Source organism: Armigeres subalbatus, unplaced genomic scaffold (assembly GCF_024139115.2).
Source record: "Armigeres subalbatus isolate Guangzhou_Male unplaced genomic scaffold, GZ_Asu_2 Contig1002, whole genome shotgun sequence".
NCBI lineage: Eukaryota > Metazoa > Arthropoda > Insecta > Diptera > Culicidae > Armigeres > Armigeres subalbatus.
The window spans coordinates 25,235-42,544 of NW_026941740.1; the positions used below are offsets into that span (position 1 = coordinate 25,235).

General features: G+C 39.7%; 2 protein-coding genes across 2 annotated transcripts; both read right to left on the reverse strand.

Annotated features, from left to right (window-relative positions):
* Positions 1 to 6,546: 6,546 nt before the first annotated feature.
* On the reverse strand, positions 6,547 to 10,431 carry LOC134202096 (polyserase-2-like). The gene is made up of 7 exons (XM_062677172.1): positions 10,296 to 10,431; positions 9,951 to 10,045; positions 9,646 to 9,695; positions 9,421 to 9,480; positions 8,944 to 9,352; positions 6,902 to 7,618; positions 6,547 to 6,831 (listed from the first exon to the last, which is right to left on the reverse strand). The coding sequence occupies exons 1-7, from the start codon at positions 10,411 to 10,413 to the stop codon at positions 6,646 to 6,648; spliced, it is 1,635 nt and encodes a 544-aa protein (XP_062533156.1). The 5' UTR covers positions 10,414 to 10,431; the 3' UTR covers positions 6,547 to 6,645.
* Positions 10,432 to 14,515: 4,084 nt separating this feature from the next.
* On the reverse strand, positions 14,516 to 15,025 carry LOC134202097 (uncharacterized). Its single transcript, XM_062677173.1, has one exon. The coding sequence runs from the start codon at positions 15,023 to 15,025 to the stop codon at positions 14,516 to 14,518; it is 510 nt and encodes a 169-aa protein (XP_062533157.1).
* Positions 15,026 to 17,310: the final 2,285 nt, after the last annotated feature.

Below are 17,310 nucleotides of genomic sequence, written 5' to 3' on the forward strand. Positions count from 1 at the left end.
ATTGCAGAGAATCATACCATGCGACACATCGAATTACACTGCCGCGACGAGATATGGCCAACAAAAGTGTAATCGGACCGTTTTGGTCACATGTGACCACTCTGGCACAGGTTCCGGTACGCCACTATCCGGTTCCGGAGGACTAAATCAAAATTTCAGAGGACCATACCATGCGACACATCAAATTACACTGCCGCGACGAGATACGGCCAACGAAAGTATAATCGGACCGTTTTGGACACATGTGAACACTCTGGCACAGGTTCCGGTACGCCACTATCCGGTTTCGGAGGACCAAATCAAAATTTCAGAGCACCATACTATGCGACACATAAAAAAATACTATCGCGACGAGATATGGCCAACAAAAGTGTAATCGAACCGTTTTGAGCCGTTTCTATTGGATGTTGATACTTTTTAATCCGGAAAATTCCGAATTAGTGATATCCGGACTAACATGTCGTCGGATTATCGAGGTCCGGATAAGCGGGGGGATACTGTACGTAACGCTAAACATGACCGTTTTAGACCTTTTTTGACGTAGGACTACGCCTGTCTTTTCTATATTGGGGTACACTTTACGATTGTGAAAATCGGGGACCGTCACGAAAATATGACAAACTTCAAACTTTAATATCTCATCCGTTTCCCGATGGATTTTCAATTTTTTTTGACCATTCGATCAAGGTCAAAATACAATTTTTTAATTATTTGTTATCGATAATTGATTAAAAGTTTAGGAATAGGTAAACTAACCAATCACGTACATGCATCACTAGCACAGACATCAAAAATCAATCACTTGCGGGTTTGGATCTAATCCTCAGTTTGAACAAGATTTCACGCAGAGCGGACGCATCAAAGCGATCGCATTGGTGGTGGTCCTCGGTGTGTTACTGCAGATCATTCAACCTCAATGAACCAGCATTTCATATGAAGAAAGGGTTGACCTTAAAAATAGCACTGTGGCGATCCCGCACCGCCAGTGCCGATGCTGAAAATTTATTACAAATTGTGGTGTCAGTTAGTTGGAAAGGAGCATTGGGAAAAGAAAATTGGTTCTTCTCAGGACCAACATTTTATGGAAAGAAAGAGTTAATTGCGAAAATGGACTGTTTCGGTGGCATCGGGTTTGGCGTGGTAGCTTGGTTGCTGTTAGTGATTCCATCCATTAAAATTTACTGCATCATCTCCCTCCGACGCGCTATCAAATTCGCTATTTACGATTGAGTTTTGCACTTTGAAGAAAGTTTATTTCGAATAGCGGACACAGCAGCACGAAGGCATGGGTAGCAGTGGCAATGCTTAAATTTTTTTTCCAAATGGTGAAGGTTTAGCGAAAAATCATCAAGTGGCGGTCGGACAATTTCAACGCAAGGTGATGACAAGCGTTTGGATGCAGTTAGTTATTGGAAAGACGCATTGGGAAAATAAAATTGGTTCTTCTCAGGACCAGCATTTTATGGAAAGAAAGAGTTAATTGCGAAAATGGATTGTTTGCAGGTGCAGTTTTATTGAATCCAAATGAATGGAAAGCTTTCTTTTGTCAATTTGAAAAATCTCAGTATTGCGATGAATGAATATTCAAGGAATGAATGTTTCTATGATGTTGAACTGAAAATGTAAAATATTCAGTCAATGAATTTGAAAATTTCGGGCACTGGGAGTTCTATAACCGAACAAGTCATTTAGCCGAACAAGTCATTTAGCCGAACAAGTCATTTGGCCGAACAAGTCTTATGGCCGAACAAGTCCTATGGCCGAACAAGTCATATGGCCGAACAAGTCATATGGCCGAACAAGTCCTATGGCCGAACAAGTCATATGGCCGAATATTCTGTTTGGCCAAATAGGTTATTCCCACACCAACATTTTAAAAGGGCGTAACTGCCAAAAGTATATTCTTTCTGATTTATTTTCTACATATATAGTAGAGTCCGGAGATGAGCCAGCCTCGGGCTGAAAGTCTCCTTAATAAAGACACAAAAAAAAAAAAATATAGTAGAGTGTGGCGCAGTTGTATGGAAAAACGCAAACTTCGTCCGATCAAGTAAGATCAAGGTTTTTCTTAATCGTGTTGGGTCCCCAATCAACTGTGCTCGATTGGTTGCGACCTCGCATGCCGCATCGCGTTTTAAATTTACATGGAAATTAGTATGGGAAAACGTACTTTTTTACATTTTTGCTATTAGCGGCTTCAATTTATTATCATTCACGTGACTCAATACGTTAGCATATAGTCTGAAAGATGCCGAAAGACTTTGCCGAAGAAGGTATCTAGCTGGAAGGTCTACAAAAAATGTTATTACATTTCGAAAATTGATTTTTCAAACCATATGCAAGAAATCAATGTTTCTGCCAGCACTACCGGACGACCTATGGTTATCGAAGGGCAAACCCCATCTTCCTTCTTGTCGGATTTTTCTCTTTGTGAAATGATTCCGGATAGCTCCCATTAGCTCTAAAGCCCTATAAGATCAATTATTTTAAAATAACACTCAGTTAAATGATTGGTCTACGTAGTTCGGCAGTGCTGGCAAAAAAAATGATTTTTTGCATATGGAACACTTAATCTTCGAAGCGTTATAACTTTTTTGGTGGTCGTTCCAGCAACGTGCCTTCTTCAGCAAAGTTTTTCGGCATCCTTTGGGTTATACTTTAAAGTACTGTGCCACTTGGTTTACGATGAACTGAAACCTCTAGTAGTAGATATGCAAAAATATACGTTCTCCCATACTAATTTCCATACAAACTTCAAACGCGATGCGGAAAGCGAGGAATCAACCAATCGGTCCCAAATTCTGCACAGTTTTTCAGGACCCAGAATGGCTTCGAAAAACCATTGATTTGCAAAAAAAAATTACCATAACGCCAAATAATATAAACAGGATTTTGTTTTTACACTATTTTTTTTCGCTCGTAGTTTTGATCGTGTGACTTCAATTTGCCACCAAACTCTTCGAAACATGTTTCAAATATCCAGAATAAATCAAAGAAAAATCATATGATAATTAATATACGTTTAACATTTAGGATGAGAGGAAACTTGAGAAAATGTAAATCGTGTAAAAAAAGAATCCAGTGTACAGCTATACATGTAGACGAAGAATCGGAATCAGAATGAATAAATTTTGGCTGTCACGCCCTTTTCAAATGTTGGTCTAGATTTGATGTCTACTCTCAATCACCATTTCTCACTTCTCACTGCAAAAGTGAGAAATAAGAAATTTAAAATGAAGAGTGAGAATAAAGGCGACTCCCTTCTTCCTTCGATCTTCCCACTTTTCACAGTGAGAGGTGATATTTAGACCTCTCACTTCTCACTTATAACTGTGAAAGTGAGTGGACGCCTCACTTCACACTTTGCACTACGCACTTTTCACAGTGTGAAGTGAGAAGGGATAAATGACTAGTGAGACGCTTCATTTCCTACTTTGCATTACTCACTTTTCGCAGTGGGAAGAGAGAAATGAAAATGATTAGTAAAAAGTTAGAAGTGAGACGTCTCACTACTCAATTCGCACTTCTCACTTTTTACAAGCAGAAGTGAGAAATGATTAATGCAAAGTGAGAGAAGAGACGTCTCATTTCTTACTTCTTATTTCTCACTTCTCACTTTTCACAGTACGATGTGAGAAATGAGAAATGTGGTATGAGAAGTGCGAAGTGAAACGTGTCACTTCTCACTCCCCATTACTCACTTATGACTTCTCCCTGTGAAAGTGGGAAGAACAAAGTAACTGTCCTCTTACTCTTACGTCTCTCTTCGCAGTGAGAAGTAAGAAATGATGATTGTTTGATGTCGACTCACTGTCTCACTTCTAACTTTTAATAATCATTTGTCCTTTCTCACTTCTTCAAATGACCTGTTTGGCCAAATGACCCGTTCGGCCAGGGGGCGATCGGCCGAATAGGTTTCGGCCAAACGGCCCTTCCCCTTAAAATAAAAAGAATCATATCATTGTTTCATTTGTTTTCTTTAGAGATGAGATGAATTTGGGAACAGTATAATGTAAATATGAACAATTCACCTATACGAAAAAAAAATGTAAACTTGGGGTTGAAACATCGCAGTTAATATTTGTTAAAGCGTTTTTAGATAGGCTGAAGAGTGATAATGTTGCGCCATAGAAAATCCAAGGAAAATCGCGGTTTCATCACTCCATGGTGAATATTGAGGAAATAAAATTAGAAATGTGACAAAACTGGAAAATGATATTTTCTATTTTTTAATTTGTTTCAGAAATCTGAATCAGTTGAGGCATAAACAAAAATAAAGGCGAAATACGTGAACAGGACCTATAATTTCTTGTCGAATTGGCTTACAAAATTCTTGACAGGTACTTAGAAATATAAATGTAATAAATAAACCACTGGCGATGAAAGTTATTTTATGAAAATCATTGCTGCTCGCGGCATTATTTACTAAAAAAAAAGAACATTGATAAGATCGGGTCGAAAACGTGATAAAATTGAGGGTAGATAAATTCGGGGAGTGACAAAATTGGGTAAATACTGTATTTCAATCTTTTCATAATCTGCAAGGATATCCGATTCGAATAAGCTTAAGATTTTTGAAGTCTTAGTAGAAGTGTGCTGCACGGACAAAACATTTATTATTCTATTGAATGGATTATCCCTTTATGAATGACCTTCAAAACCATACATCTCTGTAATCATAATGTCTTTTTTATCGATTTGTACCACCTCAGAAAGGCAATTCATGATCTCCAAAAACGCAATATAAAAAGTTAAATCGTTACCGTGAAGCTTTATTGCCTTCATTTATGATTTGTTATACAGATACCGTCGTCATCGATAATAAAAATCAGCATTCCGTGCTACCGTTCAATAAGTTGCTAAACTATCGAACACTAATCTTAATTGAGAGTACTTCCATGTGCATTGCATTTGGCCATCGTTCGACTATCATGATGCAACCGTTTTACCAAACCCAACGGTTCTGTATACTGCACCATTTTCCAGCCACGACGAGTCAAAAGCAAGAAAAGCTCCCCGGCTTGTTTGGAATCAAAAGCACTCCAATAATTTCCAAGTGCTTTCCATTTAACAAACAATGGGCACAGCCTTTCAGAACTTATTATCATACATCAGTGAGCACGCACACAAATGAAGCGGCCGCTTGGTAATAAAGCAGGTGTTTTCCTAGCTGCCAGGTCCTCCGGTGTGGTTCCTTCTGGCTCTTGGCTACCAGCAAAAGCACCCCCGGTAGATGGCTGTCTCGAGGGCTGCCGTGATCAACGGCCATAAATCTCGCTCTCCAAACGCCACCTGGCCGATGGACTCCCACCACCACCGCCACACGGCCGTCTAACCTTCACCCCACTAACAATGCAATGGCTCGTTGTAAGCACGGACAACGTTGGATGGTAACCGCGAGTGGAAATTGAATCAAGCTTTTTCGTTCTACTGTTTAGCGTTTTTGTGCTCGTTTGCAACTTGAACTTCCACCGCAACGAGCAAAAAAGACGAACCCAAATGAAAATTGAATCATATTGTTGTATTTCATTTCACCGAAGTCATAAATTTCAACGGTTTTTCCAACCCAACCGCCCACTGTTGATCCAACGACAACGCGGCGAACTGGACGTAGATGTGGCGTGCCTTTCCTTCGAGTCAGTGTGGTTTATTTCGCCATGGTGGACGGGGTCACCTGGTAGGAGGGACAAGCGGTGGAAACTGTGGTTGTGAATTTTCTCGACCATCAATGATTCAGTCAACGCTGAATACGTAAACCTGGCCAGCGGCTGTTTATTGCGATTGAGTTAGCTGAAGAAGATTTGAACTATTCCCGAATTTGTTCAATGAAGCAGATTTCGAACTTTTAGCGAATTCGTTCTCAATGTCTGTCTAGAAGAATTGAAGTTTTTCCGAATGTATTCTCAATGTCTTGCTTTAACAATAAAACACGTTCATAGTTGGATTTTATTTAGAAAACTAGTTATGTTTGTTCCCATTCGTAGACTCCCATTTCACATATCGCAGTACTTTTTAAAACAACCAAAAACTTATCAACAGTTTAATTAATCATCATAAATAAAAAAGCTTCTGAAACGCAAAGAGGATTGTTTGACGAGGATCCTATTTTTATCTTCGTCAAATTTATTGAATGTTTTATTTACCATTTGATATGTGTATTTTATAATAATTGATAAACATTATAAATTGATAAACGTTATAATAAATCCTAAACTTAGTACGAATGTCGGGAGAAAGAATAGCGAAAACAATATTCAACAAACAACCAGATAGGGGCCGGCGACTTCGTGGAAGGCCACGAACACGCTGGCTGCACGCGGTGGAATCGGCCCTGGGGACCCTGAACGTTCGGGGAAACTGGAGGAACATCGCCCAAGACCGACGATTATGGAGCTCTACAATACGCCAGGCATAGGTGTTTCGACGCTGTAGCCAACCAGGTATCCAGGAAGGTATCTTACCGACAAGATAGTGAGGAAGACTCCAAATTATTAGGCATTGTATTTGAACGTACAAAAGCAAACATTTAAAGTAGTTTTCCCTAACGATTTATTATACTTTATGTATCGTAGACTTAACAATAACTACATCTCACAAGTAACGAAAAGTATTTGTTTTTGTTAAGTAATGCCACAATTTTTAAAACTAAGTGAAAATCAGAACTTCTCTTAGAATGTAGCTCTGAAAAACACTGTTTATCCATTCAGTATGCGGTTCAATTAAAGTACCTCGAAGTTTTCCGTCACATTTGCTCCTTTTAGCATTTGATATGCCGTAGAGCAAAGATATACCAAAGTCGTTCACTTCTAAAATAGGAGCGCCATCCATAACCTGGAAATGGGAACACTATTATCACTTCTGTTTAATCTAACACCATGTTCTGTGTTCTGTTCACACTTACCTGACAAATATTGGGAATCAACGGAAGGTTACTTTGCATGCAAACTTCATTTGTCGATCCGTGACATTGATCCTTTTCGGGTAAAAAGTACTTGAAAAAATATTCGAAGTTTCTTTTCTCCACTGTGGCTGTGTTGATCATAAACGACACCACTGCAGGATTTGGACTAGAGTATTCTGGTTGCGATAGACAAACTGGCTTAAGATCACGTTTCAAAAATTTTGTCAACTTTATCAAGGCAATATCATTTGCCAGGGAATTCACTGCATACTGAGGATGTGGAATCACTTCATCAATGGCCACGTATTCCTCATTCGCCGGAACATATATGAACTTCGGGGAACCGGCTTGATGTGTTGCGCAAAGAGCCGATGTAACAACAAACTGATCGTCGATTAGAGTTCCCATACAGTCATATTCGAGTTCAGCAGAACGATTCCTTATCAGATGAACGTATGGGAATGGTGTGTTCGTAGGAATGTGTGAGATTTCAAATGGTTGATACTTCGAATGTAAAATTCGCGACACACATTGATCATAAGCATACGACTGGTTCGTTTGCTCTTCTAGCCAATCTACGTAGTTTGAAATTTTTGTATACACTCCAATCGATCCACTACCGCAAGCCGTTCCAAACGATGTAACTCCGACGATTAGAGAAACTTCTTGTTTGTATAGGTCGATTCTTCTTAACTCGATTGGACCGCCTGAATCACCCTGCCAAATAGAGTAGAGTGGGGCAAGAGTACGCACTTAGTTTTCAATCGAACATGTGGCTCTTATGAAGCAAGCTTCTGCATATCAAATCAATGTCAACGATTTGTATACTCTTCCTTTATGTTACCCAGTGTAAAAATTAGTGAAATTTATTTTATTCGTTTTAGCAGAAGCCTTATTGCAAGACACCTCAAAAACGTACTCTTACCCCACCGGTGGGGTAAGAGTGCGCATCAGGTGGGGTACGAGTACGCACTTTTCCAATCATGCGTTTCAAGTATATATTTACACAAATAAGAATTAATAACATTTAATCGATCTTAATTGAAGAGATATTATGGAACGTTTAAAGATTACGGAACACTGAAAGGGGGAGTAGGTCCTAGAAATAAGAACTTTGAATAAAAAACAAACATTGTTTTTTAATATACAAAAAAAAACTACAGAGGTGAAGATATACCAGGTCTCGATTGGCGTAAACAAAGGAATTTTCCTTAAAGGCAGTCTACCAATTACGTAACGCAAAATTTGGCCATTTAATCGCCCTTCCCCTTATATTACACTTTTTATATGAATCCTCTAAAAATGTATGGATCGTCATACAAACGTCGCAAATTCTTCATAGCTAATCGTTGCGTAATTTATGAATGTTTCATTTGATCAAATGCAGTAATCATCAATATGAATTTGTGTTTTATGTTTAGGCGTAAAGCAATACCTTATACAATTTCATTATTTCGCTTCATTGCTTTGTTCCCTAAGTCCCAAAGGACTTCAGCTTATCCTTAAAAGGCGAACTTGGGATAATTTCCGTCCCTTTTTTCTTTGTTGTGGATGTTTACACTTTGTAAGTAGTCTTATTTCGGTCGAAGATACGGGTTTGACATCAGAACTGGAAGGTTCATATGCGTACTCTTGCCCCACCCGTTCCTGCGTACTTTAACCCCACCGCCCCAAAATCGGATTGGTGTTCTGCACCATAAAGTACTCTATACTATAGGCTATCGAAATAGTATAAAGTTCATTTGATTGAACGTTTATATGGTAATGATATACTAGTTGGGGAAACACAATTATTTTTAGCAAAATGATCAAAAAGTTATCTAACTTCATATCTCCCTTGTTGTTTATTCAAATCGTTTTCAATTACACATGACAATGGTTGGTCAGAATACCTGTCAAATTGATGCAGTGCTGCTAGTTCATCTTTTTTAATAACTTCAAAAAATAGAAAACGTACTCTTACCCCACGCGCACTCTTGCCCCACTCTACTCTAATGCAACGCTAGATACCGAACAGAATCCTGTGACTTAAAATTGCTTACCTCACATGTATCCATAGTGTCGTGGGATGCGCAAAATTGGCTCTCCAATATTCCGTCAGGAATACGTCTGGAAGGCAGCATCTTCTCGCATTTCTGTGGTGGTTGAAGCGTGACATAACCCTGCTGAAGGGTTGAACTGGGACCTTCTGCCAGATTCACTTCACCGAAGCCAGCAATATTGAGTGGTTCCTGGGGGATGTAACTTTCAAGCCATAGACACACAGGAGATATTAACAAATTAAAAAACAGCGCCTCGTCTAATTCGACCAATGCAATATCATGATAGCTTTTACTGTATCGATGTAACGGATGCCTCAGGACCCGTAAAATGTTCCGTTGCTGAACCAACAAGTCATTTTCATTATCGCCCAGATCGGTGTCTCCTGCTCGCACGATAGTCGGAAGAACCCTTGAGTATAAAAACAAAAATGATTTTAATATATATGACATGATTACTCTCAGCTCTTTTAGAAATACTCATCAACGAAAACGTAACAATGTGCAGCTGTCAGTACAAACTTTTCATGAATTGTGTTAGGGGTCGTACACTAATTACGTAAGCACTTATGGGGGGAGTGGGGGTCTGCCATTTTCTTACGTTCCATATAAATGAAAAAATATTTGTATGGGAAAAATCTTACATGGGGGAGGGGGTTGAAAAACCCAGAAAAATTGCTTACGTAATTAGTGTACGGCCCCTTACCTCCACACAAGTACTTTATGCTGTCATTGTATACCCAACCAATTGCAACCTGCCAAAATAAAAATGAAACAGAATAAAATATCTCAACTGTTTTCAGCACCTCACTATTGACAATTCTACACTACATACTCAAATCTAGACCAACATTTGAAAAGGGCGTAACAGCCAAAATTTATTGCTTCTGATTCTTCGTCTACATATAAAGCTATATGTGTGGACGAAGAATCAAAAGGAATAAATTTTGGCTGTTACGCCCTTTTCAAATGTTAGTCTAGAAATAATATTATCAAATCAAAATATTCACCATGTGTCGGTATTCCCCATCAAAAGCTCTCTGACCCCCGAAAACCGGTGTTCCGTCGTTTTCAGATAACGGGAGGTAATATCTGATAAGGCAATCTGTAATCAATGATGTTGGGGTTTTAACATTTTTAACTAATTGAAATGGATCGACTCCAACGTAGCAATGAATTAGCCTCATAAAATCATTAATAATTTAATGTAAGTCAAGAAAAGGTTGAGAGGACAGAACTCAGGTAGACTGGGAAATTAATGTTTTCCAATCGCGTTAGAAGCGTGAAATGTGTGTTGGTGTCAACACCACTATGTAACGCATGGTGTTGTTAGTTTTAAATAAGAAATCACTTACCGAAAACATTGCTTCGTTTGTAATAATCTTCAGATGCAGTGCTTCCAAAAAACGATCCTGATTCAATTCCATTTACTGTGGCCATTAGAAGCACCAACAGAGTCACCAAAGTTTTCATAGTGCTGGGAGAAACTGATCTGAGAAAGACTCAAGATTATTCCATACATAAGCTAATCACATTAGTATCAAGGGCTCGTATGTTCGTTGTAGTTTTATTGATTGCAATGTGCAACACTTTTTTTTTTTTTTTTTTTTTTTGTTTATTATAGACTCTTTAAAATTTTATTCGAGTCTGTCAAGAGTTTACAGAGTTTATTGACACTGCCTAAATTACTACGTTGTATGGCATCGATCGTTTTCTCCTTGAGAGTTATTGCAGCGATTTCATCTTCATCAAGGTGTTTCCATCTTCTTCTTCAAGGTTTCACTTTGGGGTCAAATCGCGTCGATCAGCGATATTTCTTTAAAGAACTCCAGTATTCTTTTTGCTTGACTGTTGTCGTCGGCTAATGCTTCCCTCATGTTTGGTTGGAGTCCGATTTTCTTTCTTGCGTCGTCGTATCCAGGGCACTGAACGATAATGTGTTTAATGGTGAGTGGGTGGTTACATTTTACGCACTTTGGTGGGTCTTCCTTTTCCAGTAAGTATGCATGTGTTAGCCGGCTGTGGCCTATTCGTAGTCTGCTGAGTATGACATCTTCTTTGCGATTTCCTGTTAGCGCCTCTTTGAATGGTTTGGTAGTGTTTTTTATCTCTCTAAGTTTGTTGTGGGGTGTTGAATTCCATTAAGATTCCCATTTTTAGTCATACTTTTTTTAATGATGGTTTTATTTCGCGGTGATCAACTGTTTTCCGCGTAATTGTGCTCATCTCTAGCGCACTCTTTGCTTCTTTGTCCGCTTTCTCATTTCCTGGGATGCCTATGTGACTAGGGACCCACATGAATGTTACCGATGTACCTTTCTTCCCTATGTTGGTGTACAGATGAACTATCTCGTCTTTCAAGCTGGTTCTGATTTTCTTCTTTTCTAGTGATGTGACAACACTTAAAGAGTCGGTGCAAATAATATATGCGCCTACTCTTTCCTGGTTTGAAATCCAGTTTAGGGCCTCTATTATTGCAAGGCTCTCCACACTATAAATACTGAGTAGACTATGGGTTCGCTTGCGTATGATTCCTTCGTCGGTTACTATGCTGTATCCCGTTTTAGAGTCGTTTTTGATCCGTCCGTGTATATTAGCTTGCAGAACTTATATTTAGTGTGGATTCTTTCAGCAAACAGTTTTTTAAGTTCATTTGGGTTTTTTTCCGTTTCTACTAGCGGACATCATTGTTTTGTCTATTAGAATGTCTTTTCTTATCCATGGCGGAGTTTTTGGTATATTTAGGGATTTGCTTGGTGGTAGAGGAATTCCAATATTTTCGATAATATTCTTGCTTCTTGTTCTGATATTGTTTGGCTCTGATGCTGGGCCTTGGGCCCACAATTCTCCTGAGCTGTTGTTATTCTCTTCGTCTGTTGCACTATTTGTTAAAGCCTGTTCATTGTTTGTTTGCTTTGTTGCGAAGATAGCGAGTCTTTGACTGAAGAAACTTCTAAGACTTGGTATACCCGATTCGGCTTGTAGGCTTTCTATTGGGCTGGTTTGAAAAGCTCCTGTTATTATTCGCAGTCCTTGGTTATGTATGCTCTCTAGCTGCTTCATTGTAGATTCACAGGTTGAGGAGATGATTGGCGCGCCGTACAGCATTTTCTCTAGTACAGCTGATTTGTATATTTTTGATAAAGTTTGCCGGTCTGCACCCCATTGTTTGGTGGTTGTGCAACGTAAAAACTGTATTCTTTGCTGGCATGCTGCCTTTATTTCTTCGATGTGTATTTTGAATGTTAGATGTTGGTCTAGTGTTACTCCAAGACATTTATGACTGAGCTTGTACGGTATTATGTCGTTGTTAATTTTAAGGTTTACGTTGGCTTGTTTTTTGATCTCGCTTTTTGAATACTACGGTTGCACATTTTTCGGCTGAGATCTTGAATCCAGTGTGGGTTTCCCAAGCTTCAATTTTTTCAAAAGCAAGTTGCAGGTTTTTAGCTATTTTCTTCTGGTTACTGTCGCTGGAGATCAAAGCTACGTCATCTGCATAAAGTAAGACTTGGACGTTTGGTGGTAGGTCTGAGCATATGGTGTCTATAGCTATCAAGAACAGGGTCACGCTTATAACTGATCCTTGACACAAACCATTTTCCATTAGCGTGTCGCGGAGGTACATGCCGTTTACCTTAACTTTGAAGCTCCTTTTCATCAGCATTTGTTGAAGATATTTGATGAGGTTTCCTCCTATTTTCCATTCGCTTATTCTATTCAGAACTAATCTGCGCCAGGTTGTGTCGTAGGCTTTTTTAATATCCAGAAAAACTGCTTGTGTTAGCCGCTTTTTATGCATTGCTTCTCTCACGATGTTGTCAAAATGGCCCAGATAATCGGTAGTAGATCTACCTTTCCTAAAGGCATACTGGTGTTGATTGATTAGATTTTTTTTCTTCTAAGATGAACATTAGCCTGTTGTTGATCATTCTTTCCATGATCTTTCCAAGACAACTGTTTAGGTAAATAGGTCTATAGTTTCCAGGGTTGTTTCTTTCCCCTTTTCCTTTGTAAATAGGTACTACGAATGATTTGGTCCAACTAACTGGATACATGGATTCATTCCACAACCAGTTGTATGTTTTCAGCAAGAGGTTCTTATATTCTACTGGCAAATGAGTGATCATGGCATAGTGTATGTTGTCTGGACCAGGAGATGACCCTTTTAATCCTTCCATTGCCTCTGCTAGTTCGTTTTTGGAGAATGGTGCGTTGTACTCTGCTGTATCCTCATTTCTTATTTCGAGAGGTGTTTGCTCGATCCTGTTCTTCAATGGTATAAAGTTTTGATTGTACTCTTTATCGCTTGATATTTTTCCAAAGTGGTCGGCTAGGCTGTTTGCTATTTCAATGTTTGTGTTCATGCGTTGGCCGTTAAAGTTGATTTCTCTGATAGCTGATGATTGGTATTTTCCCTGAATTTTCCTAAAATTGCTCCACATCTCTTTGGCCGGAGTATGAACGTTGAATTTGCTGACGAATTCTTTCCAAGAGCTAGTTTTTGCTTCTGTGATGATTTTTTGTGCTCTGTCATTGGCGTCTTGATATTCGTATATTAGTTGCGGGCTTGGAGGTTTGTTCTTGTTATTTTTAAGTTTACGTAGAGCTTTTCTTCTAGTTTTTTACGGCTGTGGCTACTTCTTTGCTCCACCATGGCACACGTTTTCCAGCAGTTGTTGGTTTAGTTTTTGGAATTGATTGTTCTGCTGCTATTATTATTTGTTTAGTTATTTCTTCTACTTGATCGATGACATCATTTTTCGTCTCAATGTTAATGTTATTTTGGAAATTTTCCCAATCCGCATCTTCTATTTTCCATCTTGGAATACGATCACTTGCTAGCGATTTTGACGGTGTCGACATAATTAGTGGAATGTGATCACTTCCGTGTGACTCCTCACAGACGGTAAGTTCCAGTATGCCCGCTAGTTTACTAGAGCAGAGGCAAATGTCGACGCAAGGTCCGATTCCTGTGCCGCTGTGTAGGTAGGGTTTCTCGCCGTTGTTCAGAACTATCAGGTTCTTCTCGTTTATTAGTGATTCGAGTGGTGTACCTCTAGTGCTGATATTTTCCGATCCCCATAAGGGATGATGGGCATTTATGTCACCTACCAGGATGAAAGGTTCAGGAATTTGTTCTATTAAAGCCATAATATCCTCTTTTGTGATCTGTTCCCCGGAGGGAGGTATACGTTTAGTAAGTTTGCGTTTAGTGGTGCTCCGATGTTAACTGCAATTGCTTCTAGATCTGTATCAATATCTATGATTTGACTATCGATGTCGTTTTTACTGCGATTATTACACCGCCTGCTGCTCTTGCTCCGTTTGTTCTTGGACGATGGTATGTTGAATATCCTCTGATTTCTGATTGGTTGTCGTTTTGGCAACATAGTTTCTTGAAGGCAAATAGCTATTGTATTGTAAGTGCTTACAAGGATGTTGAGGTCAGGCCTTCTTCCTCTTAAGCCTCTTACATTCCATGAAATTATATGGTGTTCACTGCTGATTGTACTTGAGTGGTCTTGTGTTGTTTGTGCTATTTTGTAATGCTTTTTGGTTTTGCTATTATTTTCTAGGATTTCATTTTCTCGTTTCCGTCATCTGAGTTATTTTCTGGGTCTGTGGAAATATATCCTACTTCTTCGGTAACTGCTTTCATTTTGTTTCCTTTTTTCCTTGGAGGTGAACTTGGCTGCTTCTCTTGACTTCTTGTATGCTTAGTTGGGTTCTTCTGTCCGCTATGGGAGGGTGCGTACAAATTTAATGTTGCTTGTAGTTTACTGTTGTCTTTTTTCAGACTATCAAGTTCGTTCTCGGCTGCTTTTCTTCTTGTTTTCTCCTCTTTGTAGACTGATACCAGATGTTCGAATTTGTGGTTCAGTGCTTTGTATTTTTCCTCCATGGATTCCATCTTTTTCTCGTTTTCATTTGTGACTTTTTTGATTTCTTCTTTGTATTCCTTCAGCTTCACTTCGAACTGATTTTTGATGTCAGCTCTGATCTTTTCTTCAAGGGTTTTCTTTTCTTCGTTTAGTTGTTTCACTTGGTCGGCGTAAGTATTCGAGCTTTGATCTTCTATCATTTTCTGGCTTCCCAGAAAGACAAGTTTTATCCACTTTGATTTTAATTATTTCCTTTTCACTTTTTAACTCATTAAAGAACGCTCCGTGCTCGTTTCCACAATTTATACACTTTTCTCGGTTTTCACATTCTTCATGATAGTTATTTCCACATTTCCCGCACTTTTTCTCACTTGAACAGTTTCTTCCAATGTGGCCAAACTTTAGGCACTTGAAGCAACGCATCGGATTTGGATACCATGGTCTTGTTTCCAGCACAGTGTATCCAATTTTAACTTCTTTGGGGGGTGTTTTTCCTTTAAGCGTAAGTACGAAAACTCCCATCGGAGTTTTAACATTGTCGCGCATTTTCATCAACTGTTTGACTTCCGTAACTCTTTGGGAGGATAGGTTTTCCAGAAGCTCGTCGTCACTCACTTCCTTCAAGTCTCGGAAGACTATCACTACTTTGCTCGAATTTAAAGTTTTGTGCTCGTACACTTTGACGGTAATTTCGTCACACAATTTTTCAATTTTAGCCAGGTTTTTTGCCTGATGTTCGTTCCTCACCGTCACTAGAATTTTTCCATCCTTCGTTTTCTTTGCGCTGGTTCCGCTTCCACAGTAACTTTGGATTGTTTTTTCCACAAGTATCGGGGACGCTCCGTGAAATTTTATCCTCTTCCATCCTTTCCATCACCATTATCATTTCTCTGGGTTTCCCCAGAGGTTTCCCCAGTCGGGGAAATTGGATGCACTCATCCGGCAAGTTGGTGTCGCCGGTGGCGCAGTGTTTATTCAAGTTCAGAGCCCTATGTATGTTGTTTACGCTTCGGTCGACGGCACTAGTAATTGGTGATTCGACACTTTCACGGTCTCGGGGGTAATATGATACTTTCGCGATCGCGGTAGTTGGTTTAATTAATTTCCAGTAAGCGTCTATACTCGACCGGGGCAGAACTCGGACTGACGCAACACTTTTTAATTGGAAGTTAAATAATTGGAACTAGTCCCAGCTAAACAGCAGGTGATCATTACATTTGTGAAACTCGTACACATTGCGCAATGCGGATTCTTTTCGCACGTTCGCTTATTGGACCGTAAACATATTCCATTTAGTGAACGGTAACTGTATCATGATATTCAATCAGTAGAAACTATGATTGAATCGGTACTGCAATCTAACAAACGTTCCAATTCATAAACATGCATCACTCAATTTCATATACCTTGGTAAACAATAAATGAATAATTTGTACTGGAAAACAACTTTATCATTTATTCATATACTGCAGTCAGGGATCGTAATTCTCACTCATTCTCACGAGCAGAGAATGCTCACTCACGCATATTCTCGCAGGAAATTCTTTTTGCTGGAGAATATGCGATAGAAAAAAGGTCTGATGAGCACTGCACAATGGTTGGAACCCGTGATTTGGCGAACTTAATAATTTTTTGCCCACACGGCTGATATGATTGGCGGCACAGTTCTGGAAATGATGCAAATTCTTTCGCGCTTTTGCGAAGTAAAGTACGTTCTAGACCAACAGATCAACGTGCAAACCATGTGTTGGCAAATGCGAGCGCTGTTGATTACGTCACGGAGTCGGCTAGCTACCATCCACCTGGGGAAAATCCCTACAAAGCCTCTTTAATAATTTTAGGAAAAGATCGGCAGGCAAAGTAGGCTGCAATCCGAATGGATTAATTGCTTCCTGCACTTTGATCGTTAGGAGGGGGAACACATCTAGGGACTTCGTGAGGTCGAAACCGAAGGCTAAGAATTAGGACAATCTTACATTTAATCTGAGGATTCTTGACTGTGACTCGTTCACTTTGATCTGGATTGTGGAAGAGGCAGGCGTTGTCCGATTTAGCTTCGCGTCGTGAGGTGATTTGGAAGGTAGAACAATAGTGACATGGAGGCCCTTTGAATTTACTAATCCAAGTTAAAACTTCTCTCTCATAGCTAAAAAGTAAGTCGATCGAACTATCGTGCGATTAATCAAACGTGTTAGCAGTAGGAACTGTGCGAGTGTGGAGTGTAAAACTCCTGACCCCTAATTGCAGCTTCAAAGTTTTCCGGTGGTCCACTTCGCCGGAAGGGGCCACGTCGACGGCGCATGAAGAATTTTATAGCGTAGAAGGAGAAACCGTAACAGAGTGCGCACCGCGACCGCGGTGTAAGAGACCGGCATCGTTTAGATGAGCCGTGGGTAAGCGTCGCCATCTCCATCGGTAAAGCACGTGCGTAGGCGTCGTTCGCTCATCAGGCCGCCTACGGCACCGCACCGTTCGTTCGTCGACC